The sequence below is a fragment of the Maniola jurtina genome, chromosome 15 (assembly GCF_905333055.1).
Source record: "Maniola jurtina chromosome 15, ilManJurt1.1, whole genome shotgun sequence".
In the NCBI taxonomy this organism is placed as follows: domain Eukaryota; kingdom Metazoa; phylum Arthropoda; class Insecta; order Lepidoptera; family Nymphalidae; genus Maniola; species Maniola jurtina.
The window spans coordinates 1526803-1543320 of NC_060043.1; the positions used below are offsets into that span (position 1 = coordinate 1526803).

At 36.1% G+C, this 16518-nt stretch overlaps 1 protein-coding gene and 1 long non-coding RNA gene across 3 annotated transcripts in view; both read right to left on the reverse strand.

The window, feature by feature from the left end:
* Positions 1-16518, reverse strand: part of LOC123872314 (mucin-5AC) — an 85527-nt gene that overhangs the window by 27705 nt on the left and 41304 nt on the right. Inside the window, exons 1-2 of one of the 2 annotated variants that reach the window (XM_045916526.1) lie at positions 9297-9376; positions 8872-8926 (exon numbers count right to left, since the gene is read on the reverse strand). In XM_045916526.1, coding sequence (XP_045772482.1) covers positions 8872-8926; positions 9297-9329 — 88 coding nt within the window. In that variant the 5' untranslated portion in view covers positions 9330-9376. Of the gene's footprint in view, positions 1-8871; positions 8927-9296; positions 9377-16518 lie in introns of those variants that run through there. The other variant, XM_045916525.1, reaches the window with a different exon arrangement.
* LOC123872316 lies at positions 1753-2302 on the reverse strand. Its single transcript, XR_006797456.1, has 2 exons — positions 2256-2302; positions 1753-1962 (listed from the first exon to the last, which is right to left on the reverse strand). It is a non-coding gene; the product is annotated as an uncharacterized LOC123872316 (long non-coding RNA).

A 16518-nucleotide genomic window follows, 5' to 3' on the forward strand; every position in this document is an offset into this window, starting at 1 on the left:
TACCGCCGCACGCCATTCGGGTTATCATGCATTCCTGAAAAATTCCAAAAATTAATGGAGGAAACATTACGAGGGATTCCTGGAACGGTAGTATTTTTAGACGACATTTGTGTGACGGGCTCAAACAGACAAACACACCTAGCCAATTTACGAGCGGTACTTGAACGGTTGCGGTCGATGGGTTTTACTGTTAAGTTAAGTAAATGTAGTTTTCTGAAACCTAGTGTGAAGTATTTAGGCTTCATTATCGATAAATCAGGGTTGCACCCTGATCCGAATAAAATAGAAGCGATACACGACGCACCACGCCCCGAAAACGTGACACAATTAAAAAGTTTTCTTGGATTATTGAACTACTATGGGAAATTTATACCGAACCTCAGTACATTATTATTTCCGTTACACGCGTTACTGAAAAAGGATGTAACTTGGAAATGGAATGCACGTTGCGAGGCCGCGTTTTCGGGGGCCAAGAGCGCACTGTTGGGTGATAAGGTGTTAGCTCACTATGAAGAGGGTCGGCCGTTGGTACTGTCCGTGGACAGCAGCGCGTATGGCTTGGGGGTACTTCTCTGATTTGGCGCAAATCGGAGAAAATAAGAGAATTTTTTAAATTGTGAAAATTGCTGAACTAAACTAAAATATAGGTGAAATTAAAAAGAATGACCAAGTTATATCAAATTGCACCCATGAATTTCAGAGATATATGCATTTGAAATTTTCAGTTACTGAAGGTAATGATTTCTAGTGTGCTGGTAATGATTTTGGTGGAGAAGGCGTTGATGTTTATCTGATGGTAATGAAGCAATATTTCATTTTCAAAAAATAACGTGTTTCTTCATCTTATTAATCAAGTAAACAGAATTAATAACGGAAATATTGCAAACTTTAACAAAAATATTATTCCAGACATATCATCACCTATAAATTTTACTTGAAATGTATAAAATAATCATGCTGCGAGAGCATATTATCACGAAAACAAATGTTTGGTGATAGAACAGTATGAGCGAAAACATGATTATTTAATTTGCATAGAAATGGTAGACCTGCGAAGGGTGTCGTATATAAACATTTTAGTTGATGATAAAGTTAAACCAATTTTGGACCCTGAAGTCAAAAAGAATTTGTAAAACGATTTATAGAAAATGATATGTTCGCAGACACATGTCAAGGAATCATTGCAACATCTTGGGAATGTTAAGACATGCAATGAATACCGCACTATCAGCCTCATGAGTCATGTTCCAAAGTTGTTTCTACTTATCAGCTCTTAAGCGATTAGAAATAAATGTGACAACTACTTCAATGAGAGTCAGTTTGGATTTAGATTTGGTGTTGGAACCTGAGAAGCATTATTTGCTATAAACGTACTAGTCCAAAAATATAGAGACATGCAAACTGATGTATGAATTTCCTTCCTTGATTATGAGAAAGCCTTTGACCGTGTACATCAAGTGGTACTTATTCGTCGTTTGCAGTATGTTGAACTCGTTGGCAAGGAAATAAAGATCATTAAGAACCCTTACTGGTGGCAGACTGGGACAGTAATAGTTGAAGTTGAGGAAACAGATGAAGTAGCGGTAGGCCATAGGGTATGACAAGGACACATCTTATCTCCGCTTCTGTTCAACTTATACTGAGACGCTATCATCTCAGAAGCATTGGAAAATAAGGAATGGGATGTCAAGGTAAACAAATAAATATAAATAATATTAGATACGCTGATGATACTGTTTTTTTGGCTTCTAGTTCCCAAGATCTTTAGAAAATAATAGATAGCGTTTATAAATGTAGCAGAAAGTCGGGTCTAAGCATGAATCTCTCAAAGACTAAGTTTATGTACAGTATCAAGAAAACCGCAACAAACCTCAATAAGAACTCTCACATGTACAACACTCGAAAGAGTTTCAATGCACAAATATCTTGGTACATGGGTAAATGAAGAATGGGATCCAGATTCTGAAATAAAGACCTGAATTGAAATTGCCCGTGAATTATTCATGAAAATGAAAAAAGTACTGCGCAATAAGCAACTGCCACTGAAAATTACTGCCAGTAAGTTGGGTTCAAAAAATAAAAATGACAAAGATGCATCGGTAAAGATAGAGACCTAATTTTGGCGATCAAATGCAGAAAGGTCGGTTATCTGGGGCATGTTCTCAGACATGACCAGTATCAGTCGTACGCGTACTATCTTTAAGAGGTAATCTGCCATTAATAAAGAAAGGAGTATTAGTCCAATGGAAACGTACATCAGAAAGTATTTTTACTTTTGGTGAATTCCTGGCTTTCCTGGAAAATTCTTCCGTTTTATTTGTTTAACTGATAGAGTTTCTTGTAAAGGTTTTTTATATAATCCCATCCTCGTCGCCACTGAAATATACTACAAGAAGTTAATAACCGTGGTCATTTCGATACGCCATTTTATTCGAAAACACGTCAAACCGTCGAAACAAAAGCCTAATAATTATTGACATACACCATCGACAATGTATATTACACAAAGCTAGCCCTTGACGTCAATTGTAGAGGTTTTGACGAATAAATAACATCTTTTATAACTAACTATAGGAGTAGTATGTTCACAAGGAGCACATTATTTTTCTGTGGATGATTTTCTTCTAAATCCCTTTTATCTTAAACAGTATTTTCTCAATCGGCTTACTTCTTTTTATTTTTTCTATATGTTTTTTTTAATTTTCAAGTATTTTTTTTCTCTGTACTCTTTGTTGTCTTGCAGTCAACAAAGAGTTTTGATTTTCTATTCTTCTTTAGTCTCAAAATAATCCGTAGAGTTAAGTAAGGATGTCTTCCTCACCACTGTTATTTATCTTGCTTATCGACGAAGTTATGCGTCGTGTCACCAATAGTCCGAAAGGGATATCATGGAGCAGTAGGCAACTTGAAGACCTTGACTATGCGGATGACCTTGTTCTCATATCAGATTGACTCGAATACATTAAGTCCAAATCAAAATACCTACAAGACAAAGTTCCTTAACTAGTCTGCCGATTACCACAAAGAAAACAGTGAAGATGAGGATAAGTTCTACTGCTTCAGAACCATTTTATTTAGAAGACAAACCAATTAAGCAGGTGGAGGAGTTCTATAACCTCGGTAGCATCATTTCTCCTAGCGGCGGTGCCAAGGCTGATGTCAATAACTGGATTATAAAAGCTAAAGCTCTCTCTGTTTGAATCGCTTGTAAATTCAGTCTTCTTATACAGGTGTGAAACGTGGAAACAACTATATCGCTAATCCACAGAATTCAGGTTTTCCACAATAAGAGTTTCAGTGTTATTCCCCGCATTTTCTGGTCTAACACGATCAGAAATGAGAACTTGTGGTACAAATGCCAGCAACTCCCAGTAAATAAGGAAATAGCTTTGAGGCGATTGTGATTGGATATTTTGCGAAGAGAGGAAGAAAACGTTGCTCAAGTGGCATTTATTGAAACCTGCCTACCTGGCAGCCTGGCGGTCAAATGAGACCTGGTCGAACAACAAACAACAACAAATTGAAGCAGACCTTAAAAGAGTGGAATTCTCGTGGAACCATGTCAAAACAGCAACCAAACGTAGGGAGACCTAGAAAACAACTGCTGCAGCCCTAATATCCAAGAAGGAATGAAAGGACTCCATCATTCTTCTTTACGTTTCGCATATTTTTCTAGATCTTTCTTTAGTTCTTCGTTTTTGTTTGTTCTTTGTGTTTTTAGTCTGCGCTAATTTTTTTTCGCGCGTTTTTTGACTATTTCTTTTCACTATGGTAGTTTCTAAAATCGATATATGATGGTTATTTTTAATATTGAAATACCTCGAGTTGCAAGGATTTTGAATAGTTATTTCTAAATTGCTTGTAACAATATGGGCTACTAATTCAACTGATTAGTTACACAATTTTGGAACAACATTATTTCCTGAAAAATTGATCACCTCCTTCAATTCAACATCATTACCTTCAATTTAAAAACGGAAGGAAAATTACGGTAATGATAGAGCGTAAATGAGGTTTTGGCAGTTTTAATTTTATAACGTCGTATTTTAAAATGCAATATATATGAACATCAAACTAGATACTTATGTTGTTATTAGTACATGAAAGAAAATAAAATTATTAAGAAAAACTAATTATTTGTCCTAAAATGATGTTGAAGGCAAAGAGTGAAAAGTCGTGCCAAACACCAGTTTTGGCACCAAAAGCGTAAATATTTTTTTTTCTACAAGTGCACGGCCACTTTCCGCAACATGCCTAGATAGACTGATTAGGACTTAGTACGGGGCAGGGGAGAACGGATGGCAATATGTATACTAGAAGGATATTTTGGAGATGCCATCTCAGTTGCAGGTAATGACTTTTTTTCTGTGCCAAACATTTGTTATTTTTTTATGACGTAATTAAATGATTCGTACGTGTAAAAATGCATTTTAATTGCTTCTCAGGATGTATATAATAATATGTGAAAAACTCGAGCTCGTTTAAAACCGTCTTCTTTGAAAATCATAGCGATTTTTCCTGAGACTCCTGTTTTACCCGTAGAAGGAGGTGAGTTTTTAATATCAAAAATATTATTTCTGAAGTAACCTTTGTAGTTACAATTTTGAATTTTGGGGCACCCGTAGCTGAATATACAAGAGTTCTTTTGTAATGCAATTCTCATCTGTAACTTCATTCATTATTTTTTTATTTGACCTGATATGTGATTTGCGCCAAATCTGAGAATCACCCTTGGGCGCTGTGCTCGCGCACCGTTATCCGGACGGCAGTGAACGCCCTGTTAGCTGTGTTTCGCGAACATTAAATGATACCGAAAAAAATTATAGCCAACTTGATAAAGAGGCACTAGCTATTTTCTTTGGCATTACAAAACATCACCAGTATATATTCGGTAGACAGTTTATATTGCGCACAGACCACCAGCCCTTAAGCTTCATTTTCGGAAAGAAATGTGGAATCCCCCAGACGGCCGCCAGCCGTTTGCAGCGGTGGGCTGCGCGCTTGTCGGCGTATGACTTCACGGTGGAGTTCGTGCGTTCCTCGGACAACGGCCCGGCCGATGCTTTGTCCCGCCTGCCATTGCCGTGCCGACGGGCGACCCCTTCGGAGTGCGTAAGCTATGTTCAACTTATCGAAGAGAACTTGCCGATTAGTTTTAAAGACGTTAGTAAGGAGACAAAGAAAGACCCCTTATTAAGTAAAATAGTCGGCTTTGTGATGTTTGGTTGGCCGTCGTCAGTAGCGGGCGGCGAGGAGGAAAAAGCTTATTTTGCGAGGCGAAATGAGATAGTTTTAGAACTGGGTTGTTTAATTTATAAATATCGAATTATAGTTCCGCCATCATTGCGTAAAGGCGTGTTAAAGGAAATACATGAAGGCCATCTGGGCATTAATAAAATGAAAAATGTGTCTCGTAGCTATGTCTATTGGCCTAGTTTAGATCGCGATATCGAGGACTTGTGTCGAGAATGTGAAGCGTGTCGGATAGTCCGCGACTCCCCACCCCGCGCCACACTTCATCCCTGGGAGTACCCACTTTGCCCGTGGCAACGCGTGCACGCCGATTTTGCGGAATGTGCAGGTAAGAAATATTTGATCGTCTTAGATGCTCATTCAAAGTGGGTAGAAGTGATCAGTATGACACGTACGGATGCGGAGTCGACGATTTTGGCCTTTCAGACATTATTTGCTAGATTTGGTCAGCCCGCCCAGCTCGTAACTGACAACGGCCCGCCTTTCAGCGCCTTAGATTTTAAGAATTTCTGTGCTAATAACGGTATTAAGAGTGTAACGACGGCACCGTATCGACCGCAGGGTAACGGTGCGGCTGAAAATATGGTGAAAACCGTTAAAAAAGTAATCAAACGCGCTTTATTTGTCAAAGAAAATGTGTCAGCTGCCCTAAATAAATTTTTATTTCAATATAGAAACTGTGAACACGCCACGACCGGTGTGTCCCCTGCAGTACTGATGCTAGGCCGGCGATTGCGGGGCCGACTGGACGCATTGCGTCCCGACGTATCTTTGGTCGTGCGCTCGGCACAAGAGCGCCAGATTAATCAGAAAGGGGGAATGCAGAGACAAGTGGGTATAGGAGATACAGTAATGGCGCGAGATTACTCCTCTAAAGGGAATAAATGGACAGAAGGAGTAGTAGTCAGTCAGACGGGACCGGTGTCTTATAAAGTGGATATGGGAAATGGGGTAGAATGGCGTAGGCATCGAGATCAGGTAATTAAAGTAAATAAAAAAAATCGTTATTCTCTCGCGCGAACTAGCACCCTCGAGCAGGAAGCGGAGCAGAAGGGAGAGAAGGATGATGAAAGAGTAGCGGTGGATAGCGATGCCGACGTTACATTCGAAGACGCGGTCGGGTCGCCTGGGGGCGAGGGTGCAACGCAGGCGCCGGAAGATGTGCACTCTCCAACACCGCCGCCCCCAGGTGCGTCCGCTAGAGCTTTGCGAGCATATCATCGTAAGAAGAAGGTCTAGTTTAATAACTATGTGATAACTATGTTCTATTGGGTTTAAAAAGGGGGGAAAAGTGTAGTGTTCGGAGCAACTAATAATGTTGCACAATGCAGGTACGTGTGCATTTCTTAATAAACAGTCAGTTAGCATCCAGCCGTTGTTTCATTACGTTCCAGTAAGTTCATATTATGTAATGTCCCGCTTGAGCGAATTAAAACCACGCTCTTCATCATACATAATCTTCAATTGTAAGTATACGCTTTTTTCATGAGCATTCTTTGCAAAATTACAGAGGTCAAGAGAATCGTTTTCGCCTTGTAACGTTATTAATTGCCTACCGCAAAGCGTGATTTTAATAATATAATTAATTATGTTAAAAAAAAACGAAAAATCGATTTTTTTTTAATTTAATGAATTCAAGACCTATAAACTACCGGTATACAAAACATTTACATACTTTTAAACGACTTCAAAAAAGGAGGAGGTTCTCAATTCTTTGGAACCTTTTTTTTAAATTACTATAGTCCAAGACCCTACCGAGTAAACTGCTGAGTAGATAGGTACGAATCACGACAATATAGTATAGTGAGTAGGACTTGGATTAACAACGCTTCAGATTTCTATCTACTCCATAAGTTTTTGAGCATTTGAGCTTACTTTTGACCGCTATAATAATAATAATATCTTTATTTATTCAAGCAACAAAGGCCCACAATATTATGTTAGTAAACATCTTAACCTATGTTACGAACTAAATTATAATGTAATGTATGTTAGCAAGAAACTTAATCTATGTTAGTTAATATAATTAATATACTTATTAACTAATGCAGACATCCAGTGCGCTTTGAGAGCGCTATGCTGAGTATAAGCACAGGTATAAGTTACTGAACTGTTCCTGACACATTAAAGCAGTTAACCTCTGAACATAGCTTGCACTGCACAGAATCAAATATAACATGTACGACACTGCACTTTTAAGTAGGTACGAGTAGGTAAATACCTACCTTAGCTTCGATTCCTTGCATTCGTGAACGGATTCCATAAATGGTGATTCACGAACAGCCGTATTATTTGTTCCTTTGTGTATGTTTGGAACAATGGAGCTAAGTTCTCCCGTAGAGACAATGCGTTTGGAATCAATTGATAGTGAACGTTTGCAGTAACATCTTTTTTGTATGCTTGTTATGAAATTATAGACTTGCCTCTATACTTACGCGGTAATTTGTTAGAGTGCGACTTTCAAGTGGGAAAAAATATGTATAACGTTAGTGTAACATGACATTGCGCGCTCCGTTTTTACGTTTTTCATCAAAAATTTGAAACAATAGCGCAGAATCAAATTAAAATCCATATTTCGATACTAATATAATGAATGTGAGTGTGTCTGTCTGCAAGCTTTTCACAGCCTGTCCGTTTAAACGATTTTGATGTTTGGCACAGAGATAGTTTGCATCCCGGGAAAGGACATCCAACACAGTGTGTCGAGTGTCCTTTCCCGGGTAGTTTTTGTCTCGGAAAATCATGAAGTTTCCACAGGGGTTTTAAAAATAAATTCACGCGTACAAAGTCGCGGGAAACATCGAGTCTAATGAATAAAAGGAAAAAGTCAATGACTGATTGACTGATGCCCATTACCGGGATGCAAGCTATCTCTGTCAAGATAGGATAAACTGATTGGCCGGAAAACCTAGCAGACAAACAGACAACTTTTGCATTTGCAAGTAGGTAGGAAGTACGGATTAATAAACCAAGCCAATTTTTTGTTGAAGTTAAATTATCAAATATTAATTAATAGTAAAATGTTGTAATTTCTGATTAAAAAAAAAATATTACTTTAAGTTAGTGCATGATAGGTTATTTTCTTTCCTAAGTGCACCTGCAACCTTACTGCAGTGAATTTGTATATTTTAAGTTATAGGAACGTTGTTGGTGTAAAAAAAAATAACAAGTGTAAATTAAAAATTTATAACACCCCCGACGATCCAAAGTATTTGAGTTTTCCAAAACATCATTTTCAAATAAATAATTATGTATTTAGGCAACGTCCATCTTGACAGCTTGACATTTGTCTATTGACATAATATTAAGAACCTAACGGTTATCTAACCTTCTTTTCTACAAGAAAACTAGATAAGAGCTGATAACTCTTAAACGGCTGAACCAATTTTTTTAGATTATAGCTAAGAACACTCTCGATCAAGCCACCTTTCAAACAAAAAAAACTAAATTAAAATCGGTTCATTCGTTTAGGCGCTACGATGCCACAGACAGATACACAGATACACAGATACACAGATACACTGATACACAGATACACAGATACACAGACACACAGATACACACGTCAAACTTATAACACCCCTCTTTTTGGGTCGGGGGTTAAAAAAGTTAACTTACCGGGTGAGATCAGTGTGACAAGGGCCACTAGTAACGATAGCCATGTCATGTGTTCCTGTGGACAAAAAAAAAACATTAAAATTAATAATCCACTACATGAAAAATCTGCAGCTTGATTAAACTTTTTAATCTGTACATTAAAATCTGGTTCGATGCATTGAGATAATTTGACCTTTAAAACTGGGCAATATAGCTGGATGAAATATTTTCGTTTTTGGGGCATTATACGTGTTCATGTTGATCGACAAACAGAAAAACACCGACCCGAAGAAAAACAAGAAATGAGTTAGCTAAAAACTAGAAATGAAAAATCTATTTAAGCATAATATAAAGCAAAATAAAGTATCCATAGGCGGGTATAATTTGGCGGCCTTATCGCTTGTTGCAGAATGGTTTTTTGAAGAAACTGCTGTAAATGAACTAACCAATATAATATTATCCCATTTCTCAAGCCCCATTCAGTGTCCCGTTGGTTCTGTACTCATTACAAAGAAGCTCATCATCCTAAAACGTAACTACAGTTAGTCGGTGACGGGTGAACTGACCGCTCCATATCGTGCCATGAATATGTATGACTTATTACAATTACAATCAGATGTGGAACGCGCTTCAAAGGAGTCGTCGCTAAATATGCCTTTTGTGCACTTCCGACATACCTGCCTACTTCTTGTTATGGAACTGTGGCACACTGTGGTGTTGCTATTTGGGAATATTGGTTTTAATTTTGCCATTGTTTGTTCGTTGGCAACTACAACCAACAATTTTTTATTACCTGATATTACTGTTATTTTGGGTAAGGTCTGACGAAATCACAAACACAATCTTTATGATAAATTATTACACTTTTATTTCATATTTAAATTTATTAACTTTTACATTTGTGTCAAATAAATGTTGTTCCTCTTACGTTAGTATATTTTCGAATGTCGTCGTTTTAAAACCACTCTTACAGGTAACCTCTCCACGTTTATTAGCCACTCCCCTTTTTATCTTATCGTTATCGGCCAATCCAAATTGTACAATGAATAAACTTAGTGACTAATATACAAATCATCAAGCTCGTTTAACAAATCATCTAAGTAATAAAGATGTTTTCATCTTATATATTGATTACAAATATTATCCTTTATTATGCTACAATTCATCAACTAAAAACTATAAGAATTTTATATACAGTACGTTTATCGATCAGATGTTGAACAACTTCAGCCAATCAATGACGCCTTCTAATATGATGTTATGATTTGTTATGATTTGAGTGGCGCCAACTATTTAATCAGTAACTTCTACACGTTTTATAGATAATTAATATGGGCCAAGCTTACAGCTCGGCCATCCTGTTTTAAGCGAGTCTCATCGCTTTTAAAAAAAAATTAAAACTTAAGTAACATGTAAACTTCACAACCAAAATGACAAAGACTTAGTTCAACAAAACAAAAAAAAATTAAGATAGTAATTAATTAAATTAATATTCTTGCTAACCTTAACTAGAAGGAATATACAGTTTTATTGATACATTGGTATTGATTATGATTGCAACTTAATTTTAGAGCACTCGCAGCAACCCTTTCCATCCGATATAATTAGAAAATAGCAGATAAACTCAATTCAATTCCAAACTATTTACCCTCGCAACTTTACCTGCCAGTCTACAGTAGCACTCAAATTTAGCCTTTAATCTAAAATTCATTTTTCTGTTCTCTTCCGCTAATATTAAAATAAAAAGATGCAGACACTCTAAATTTATAAATAATTTTTCAAAAATCATAAAGATATCAAAAATTGCGAGACCAGTAGCAACTAAAGGAGGCCTCAATTTAATCAAAGAAGGTAGGTATATGCATAAAGTCCGAAGTATCAATTATAACTCACAAGCCAATATTTTACAGGAACCCTCAATAGAGATTTGGGGATGAGCATGTAAAACTAATTACTAAAAACTACTTTAAAGGGTTTCAAGTATCTCAAAATAAATTGTTAAAAGTTCTGTTCCAACTAGACTCTCCTTCCCACTAAAGAATTATATAAGAAAACTGATGAACTATATTATATAAGTCAATTATACAAATTCAAAATATGTCTATTTGTTAGGAAAATACTATTAAAGTCCGTACATACACGCATCACTTTAAAGCTAAATCTCATAAATATGGTACACAAAACGAACATACCTATTATGCTACAATTACATAAAGCTAGGACTAATTATGGTATGTAAACTACCTAGCTCTACTACATAATGTACTTGCCGAAACTCATACTGGAGGAAAAATCTTTTACAAAGTTTAAAGTTTAATCAGACAGTGTCAAACACCATAGATATCTTAGCTAGATGTAGGTATAGTTTGTTAACGAATATAACGTGTTTTGACTTTTTATATTATTGTATAGTCACCATACCTTTAAAGATTATGTTTTCTTCTATATTTATTTTTAGAATCGGGAGCGATTCTTAATATGAATATGTGTAAGTGAACTTCTTGTCCTTTTGATAAAATAAACTCTCTAAACTTAAAGTTAATCGCCGCCAGTTCTCGATTTAAATCACAAAACATTTTCATACACTTTCAACGCAATAGTTTTACGCACATATTTTCTTCTTCCCTTCTTATTGGAAAATCGCGGATTCCGAGCCTTGGCGCGTCTCTCTTCTACCGGGATACATATGTGATTGTCCTTATTTCCCTCCAGATCCAAATTTTAATGACCCTTATCCTAGGGTCCTTTCCCTCCAGATCCAAATTTTTAATGACCCTTATCCTAGGGTCCACCTCCTTCCTCCTATAGGACTTTTTGTCCATAGCCCGTAACCTCGGGGCTTTCCTTCCTTGGGACTTTGTGTCCCTGACCCATACCTAGTTTTGGGTCTTCCTTTTCCTCATTTGTTCATTTCCAACATCCTTGGATCCTGCAAACATAAAACACTTTGAGTAGACCGTTCATTTAATTTTTGTTTCATAAGCATCCATCATAATACAATCCGACCTAAGAGAAGTAATTTTACTTGGTAACCTAGAAAACCTATTATCATTATTATAATTTAGTTTTCTCCAGTTCCGTACCCCTCGAAGGGTGCCTACGAGACCCTATTTTCTAAACCTCTGCTCTCCGTCCGTCTGTCCGTCTGCACGTGCGTCACGGCCTGAACCGTGAACGGCGTATCGTGAACCGTGATAGTTAGAGAGTTGAAAGGAACGTGATTACGGATGTATGAAAATCCTATGCCTGGTTGCTTCCAATTCAAACTTTTTCTTTTAATGCAGATTACGCTTCCCATATTTCTTACAATTACCTATTGTTTTTTTTTTTTTTTCCTAGCAAAATCCACATTTTGAAGTACTAATGGACAATGTTAAACAAACGCCAGGGTACAGTAGTTGCGTCACTTGTGCCTCTTAACCATATAATATCTACATGCAAAAAGAATCTTTGATTTATAATTTCACATGATACTTATATATTTTATTTTAGCCATAATATGCACCATATGGCGTACTTTGTCGTTTCGAGTAACATAAGCAGAACTACCAAGTTCGACCCTGGGAACGACACAGTCGCGACTCGCCGCCGAACGATACCTATTAGTTTATCATTAATTCCTTTTCATAGAGAAAAGCGATATCAACATAATAGCAGGAAAAAAAATGAAATAAATATTCCGTTCGATACATCTCTATTCTCTACGACATCAAGATCTCTATCACAAGCTGATCGATCATAAAGATTAGAAGAAAGTAGGTACCTTATACATTATTTTATATGTTAACCGTAATGACCCGCATCTGTTCGATTTTCCTTTATTCGTTTCGTAAAAGATTCATCCTCGTACGTCCATCATCATCATCATCGTCATCTACATCGTCATCATCATAAGGTCACTGTTGAACATAAACCTTCCCTAGTAAGCACCACACGTACTGTCCTCAGCCTTCCTCATTCAACCCCTGGTTCCTATTGATACAAACCACTAAACCCCATCAAATGTGTACCTATCTACATCCATCCATCATACCCAAATGCCGTGCTGGTTGATGTGATGAGCGACAAAGTGTTAACCTCTTCAATACGTCATGGAACTGTAGGAATAGCCATGGAAGACCTCCAAACCGAACGTTGATATTTTGTGTAAGTGGTCCCACGAGTCAAAAAAATATTCTTGTCCATAAAGGAACAAGCCACGATATAGATTCTTCTATCGGAACTTAAATATTCCAATCACTGCATGTATTCCAACTAATCAGTTTGCTACTGTATATTTGAAGTTGATAATAAATAAAAATGTTAGCTTAATTAAATTCCTATGATAATTCGATTTTTGGTGCATCAACCAGCTTCACCTATTATGTAAAATTAAATATATATATTTTTTTTTAAATTACCGGCTGTACATTTTAAACTAACCTAATCAAAATATACTTTCTTACTAATAACTTAATCTTAAAAATTTTCCAGAGGATCCTTCCGCCTCAAATTAACTCAATGATAAAAATGAACAGGAAACTTTAAATGTTGTAAAATCCAGCCAATGCTTCGTACCTTGCCTTATTAATCCAATAGGTACTTCTTTGGATTTTGTCAAAACAAAATACTTTTACTTGTTGAGTGTATAATAAATAAATAATGTAGTAAATCAATTAACTGTTAAAGCTAATAACTTTTACAGAAAGCGAACCTCATGATATCTCTTATGAGTTTTAAGCGTAAAATTACCACGCCGAAAACAAAACATGAGCTGACAGTATTCTTATTTGATATACGTAATCCAGTAATACTATATCTATCTACATAATTCGTAAATATGTATGTATAGTTTGTAAGTTACTATTTCACTTTATGCTGTTTCAATGCTTTAAGTTATTATTTTTATCTTTGTCTCATTTTTTAGTTTAGCCTCATTCTATTTTTAAACTTACTATTTCGCTATAATATTTACAAGTAACCTCATCGAAGACTACACGGTCTTCTGATAACCCAACAAGCATTTATCCAACAGCTATCGCTTTCACCCGAACGGAGGTTCCCTGAAATATACTGAGATAACAATACCTAGTTGACACATGGATGTACAAGAGCGGCAACAAGCTATGACCCCCTCTAGTCATAACTATATCTTTATGATTGTAACATTTCAAACAGTGAAAGTATGTATAAACGATTTCGTCCATAGGACATGCGCTCTAAAGAATGTTAATATAATTATCAGCAACTAAAAGCTTGAAGAAACTAATAGGTACAACTTGTCTTTGAAGTATGAAAATATGCACATTTATCAAGTATACCAGTTCATCAAACATTAAAGTACGCATTTATAAAATGATAACTCACTTATTAATCAAGATAACTACCTGTTTATCAAACCTACCCTACCAAATATAAATAACTACTCACCAAATGTAATACTTTATAACTTAAGTAAAAATATGAAACAAATGTGCATCAACCACATACATACACTCTTCAAATTCATCCATTTATCAAAATGTTATATAATATAACCATTCACCAAATCCATTATATACTTAGTTCATTAAATAGTTTAGTCAAACTTTACTCCACTTGCCACGATTGCAAATTTTCCAAAATAATCAGCCGCAAACATTGCAGCTCATCTCACTTGATAATGCATCCCTCCCTCAGAAAAACAGGCATTAGGAATGTCTTTCCAAGACGCGCGAGAGACAGCCACCGTGGCTTTTCGCGAGATTTAATCCAAATTGAACTAATGCCTAAATAAATGTTTTAATTAGAGGGCGATTGCTTTTGCAACCTCTAACCGTCCAATCAAACACCGAAAGTATTCAATAATCCGAGACGTAAATAAAAAACCCGTCAGAACACCGTATTTATAAAAACAGAGACAAGAAAAAGATTCCTCCTCGCAATGAGATCGCGTGACATCCAACAAGTGAATTATCGACTTTATTACACAACTTATCCTCAACATGTTTTACATCATTTCCTACAATTGAAATCTTTCTATTTTAAATACCCTAACTACAACTTCATAATCCAACCAAAAATCACACTAGATTTATCCCTCGGTCCCACATCTTTAATGCTTTTTTTTTTTCTGTTTCGGTAACTAAAACAAAAAAATATATATATACTCATGTTATAAAACGTTGTCAAAGCTTTCCTGAACGCGCTAAATAAGCAAAAACATAAAATCAGGCGAAATGCCAGACCAGCCGAAAAACCTTCAATGCTTAATCAGCCCTAAAAAAAAAAAAAAAATTATGATCACTATTCATATTATCATGAGATACTACCGGCGCTCCTAAGCGAAATTTATAAGGCACCGCATTTCGATTTTATCAAACAGACTGATCAATTTCGAGAGCACAACAAACGTGGTTTCCTGAGAGTTTCGTTAACTAAATGCATATCGAAACTGAACTATCGCGAAGCGAGTCGAGCGTGAAATTTTTTTAAATATATTTCTGGGATAATGTCATGCCACAAACGCGAGCGTAGTGCAAAGATATTTGCCTAAAATTTCTTTCGTACAACAAAGAAAATAGTATTTTGGTAGTAGGTACTTATTATCGCGCCCTGCCCTAAGGGCAGTACTGTAGGTATATTACCATTAGAAAAAACTTACTCTAATTTTAATAGAACATTTGCCAGGAATTTAACCCGCCAAGCGATGTTAATCCAATAAAAACAAAATCATATTGTATTTAAATGCGGCAGTACACAGTTAATTACGTGAATACAGGTAAACAAAAAAAAAAAAAAAACCCCGCTGCCCATATACTATACCTACCTGCTACTCGTAGTACTCAAATTATTGTGCCAGTATTAAAAGTAAATTAGCTGTTATCTAGCGTGGTAGACTACGGCCTAAACCCTTCTCATTCTGTGAGGAGACACTTGTTGCTCAGTAGTGGGCCGGCCATGGGTTGTTCATGGTGAGCTGTTATCAGCAAAGTTATGTTTGAAACTCAAACATTACGCGTTTCAAGTGGTAAAAATAGATAAATGAAAACATTTCTCCTCACTTTTGTAAAAAAAAACACTTATTTATGCACCCCGTATTTAAAACTATCTGACTACCTACCTACCATAATTTTAAATTTAGTTAAAGAATAACCAGATAAGATAAACCTACTTTTACACCCATTTTAGGATTTATATTTCTCAAAATGCTCAATTTATTAACCCTGGTCACTATTACTTTATTACAACGGATCACCTTCATTTTTATCAATTAACATTTTATATCCCCAATCACTTAGTAACCATTACAAGTAGAGACGGATTATTTCACTGGCAGGCGTAAAACGAAAAGCTATTTCATGTAACTTTTTCTACCTTATCCCAAAGCGGTTTACAAAAAATAATAATTTCACAAAACAACATTCAAGATGCCCAATGAGTGCTGTGTGATAGAAAAAGGAAAACATCTATCTATACAATGAGTGCAGCAAACGATTGAACCTAAATCCAGAACCTACCTTCCGTAAAACAAAACCACTATGTGAAAATAAATCCCTATCGTAACTCTTAACCAAACTAATTCGGCACACGATTACAAGTGTGAAGATTGAAATACCACGTTCCGTGAGATATTCACCTGTGAAATCATTTAATGAGAAATAAAACCCCGGCAGGACATAGTAGATACATCCTGAAAACTATTTAAAA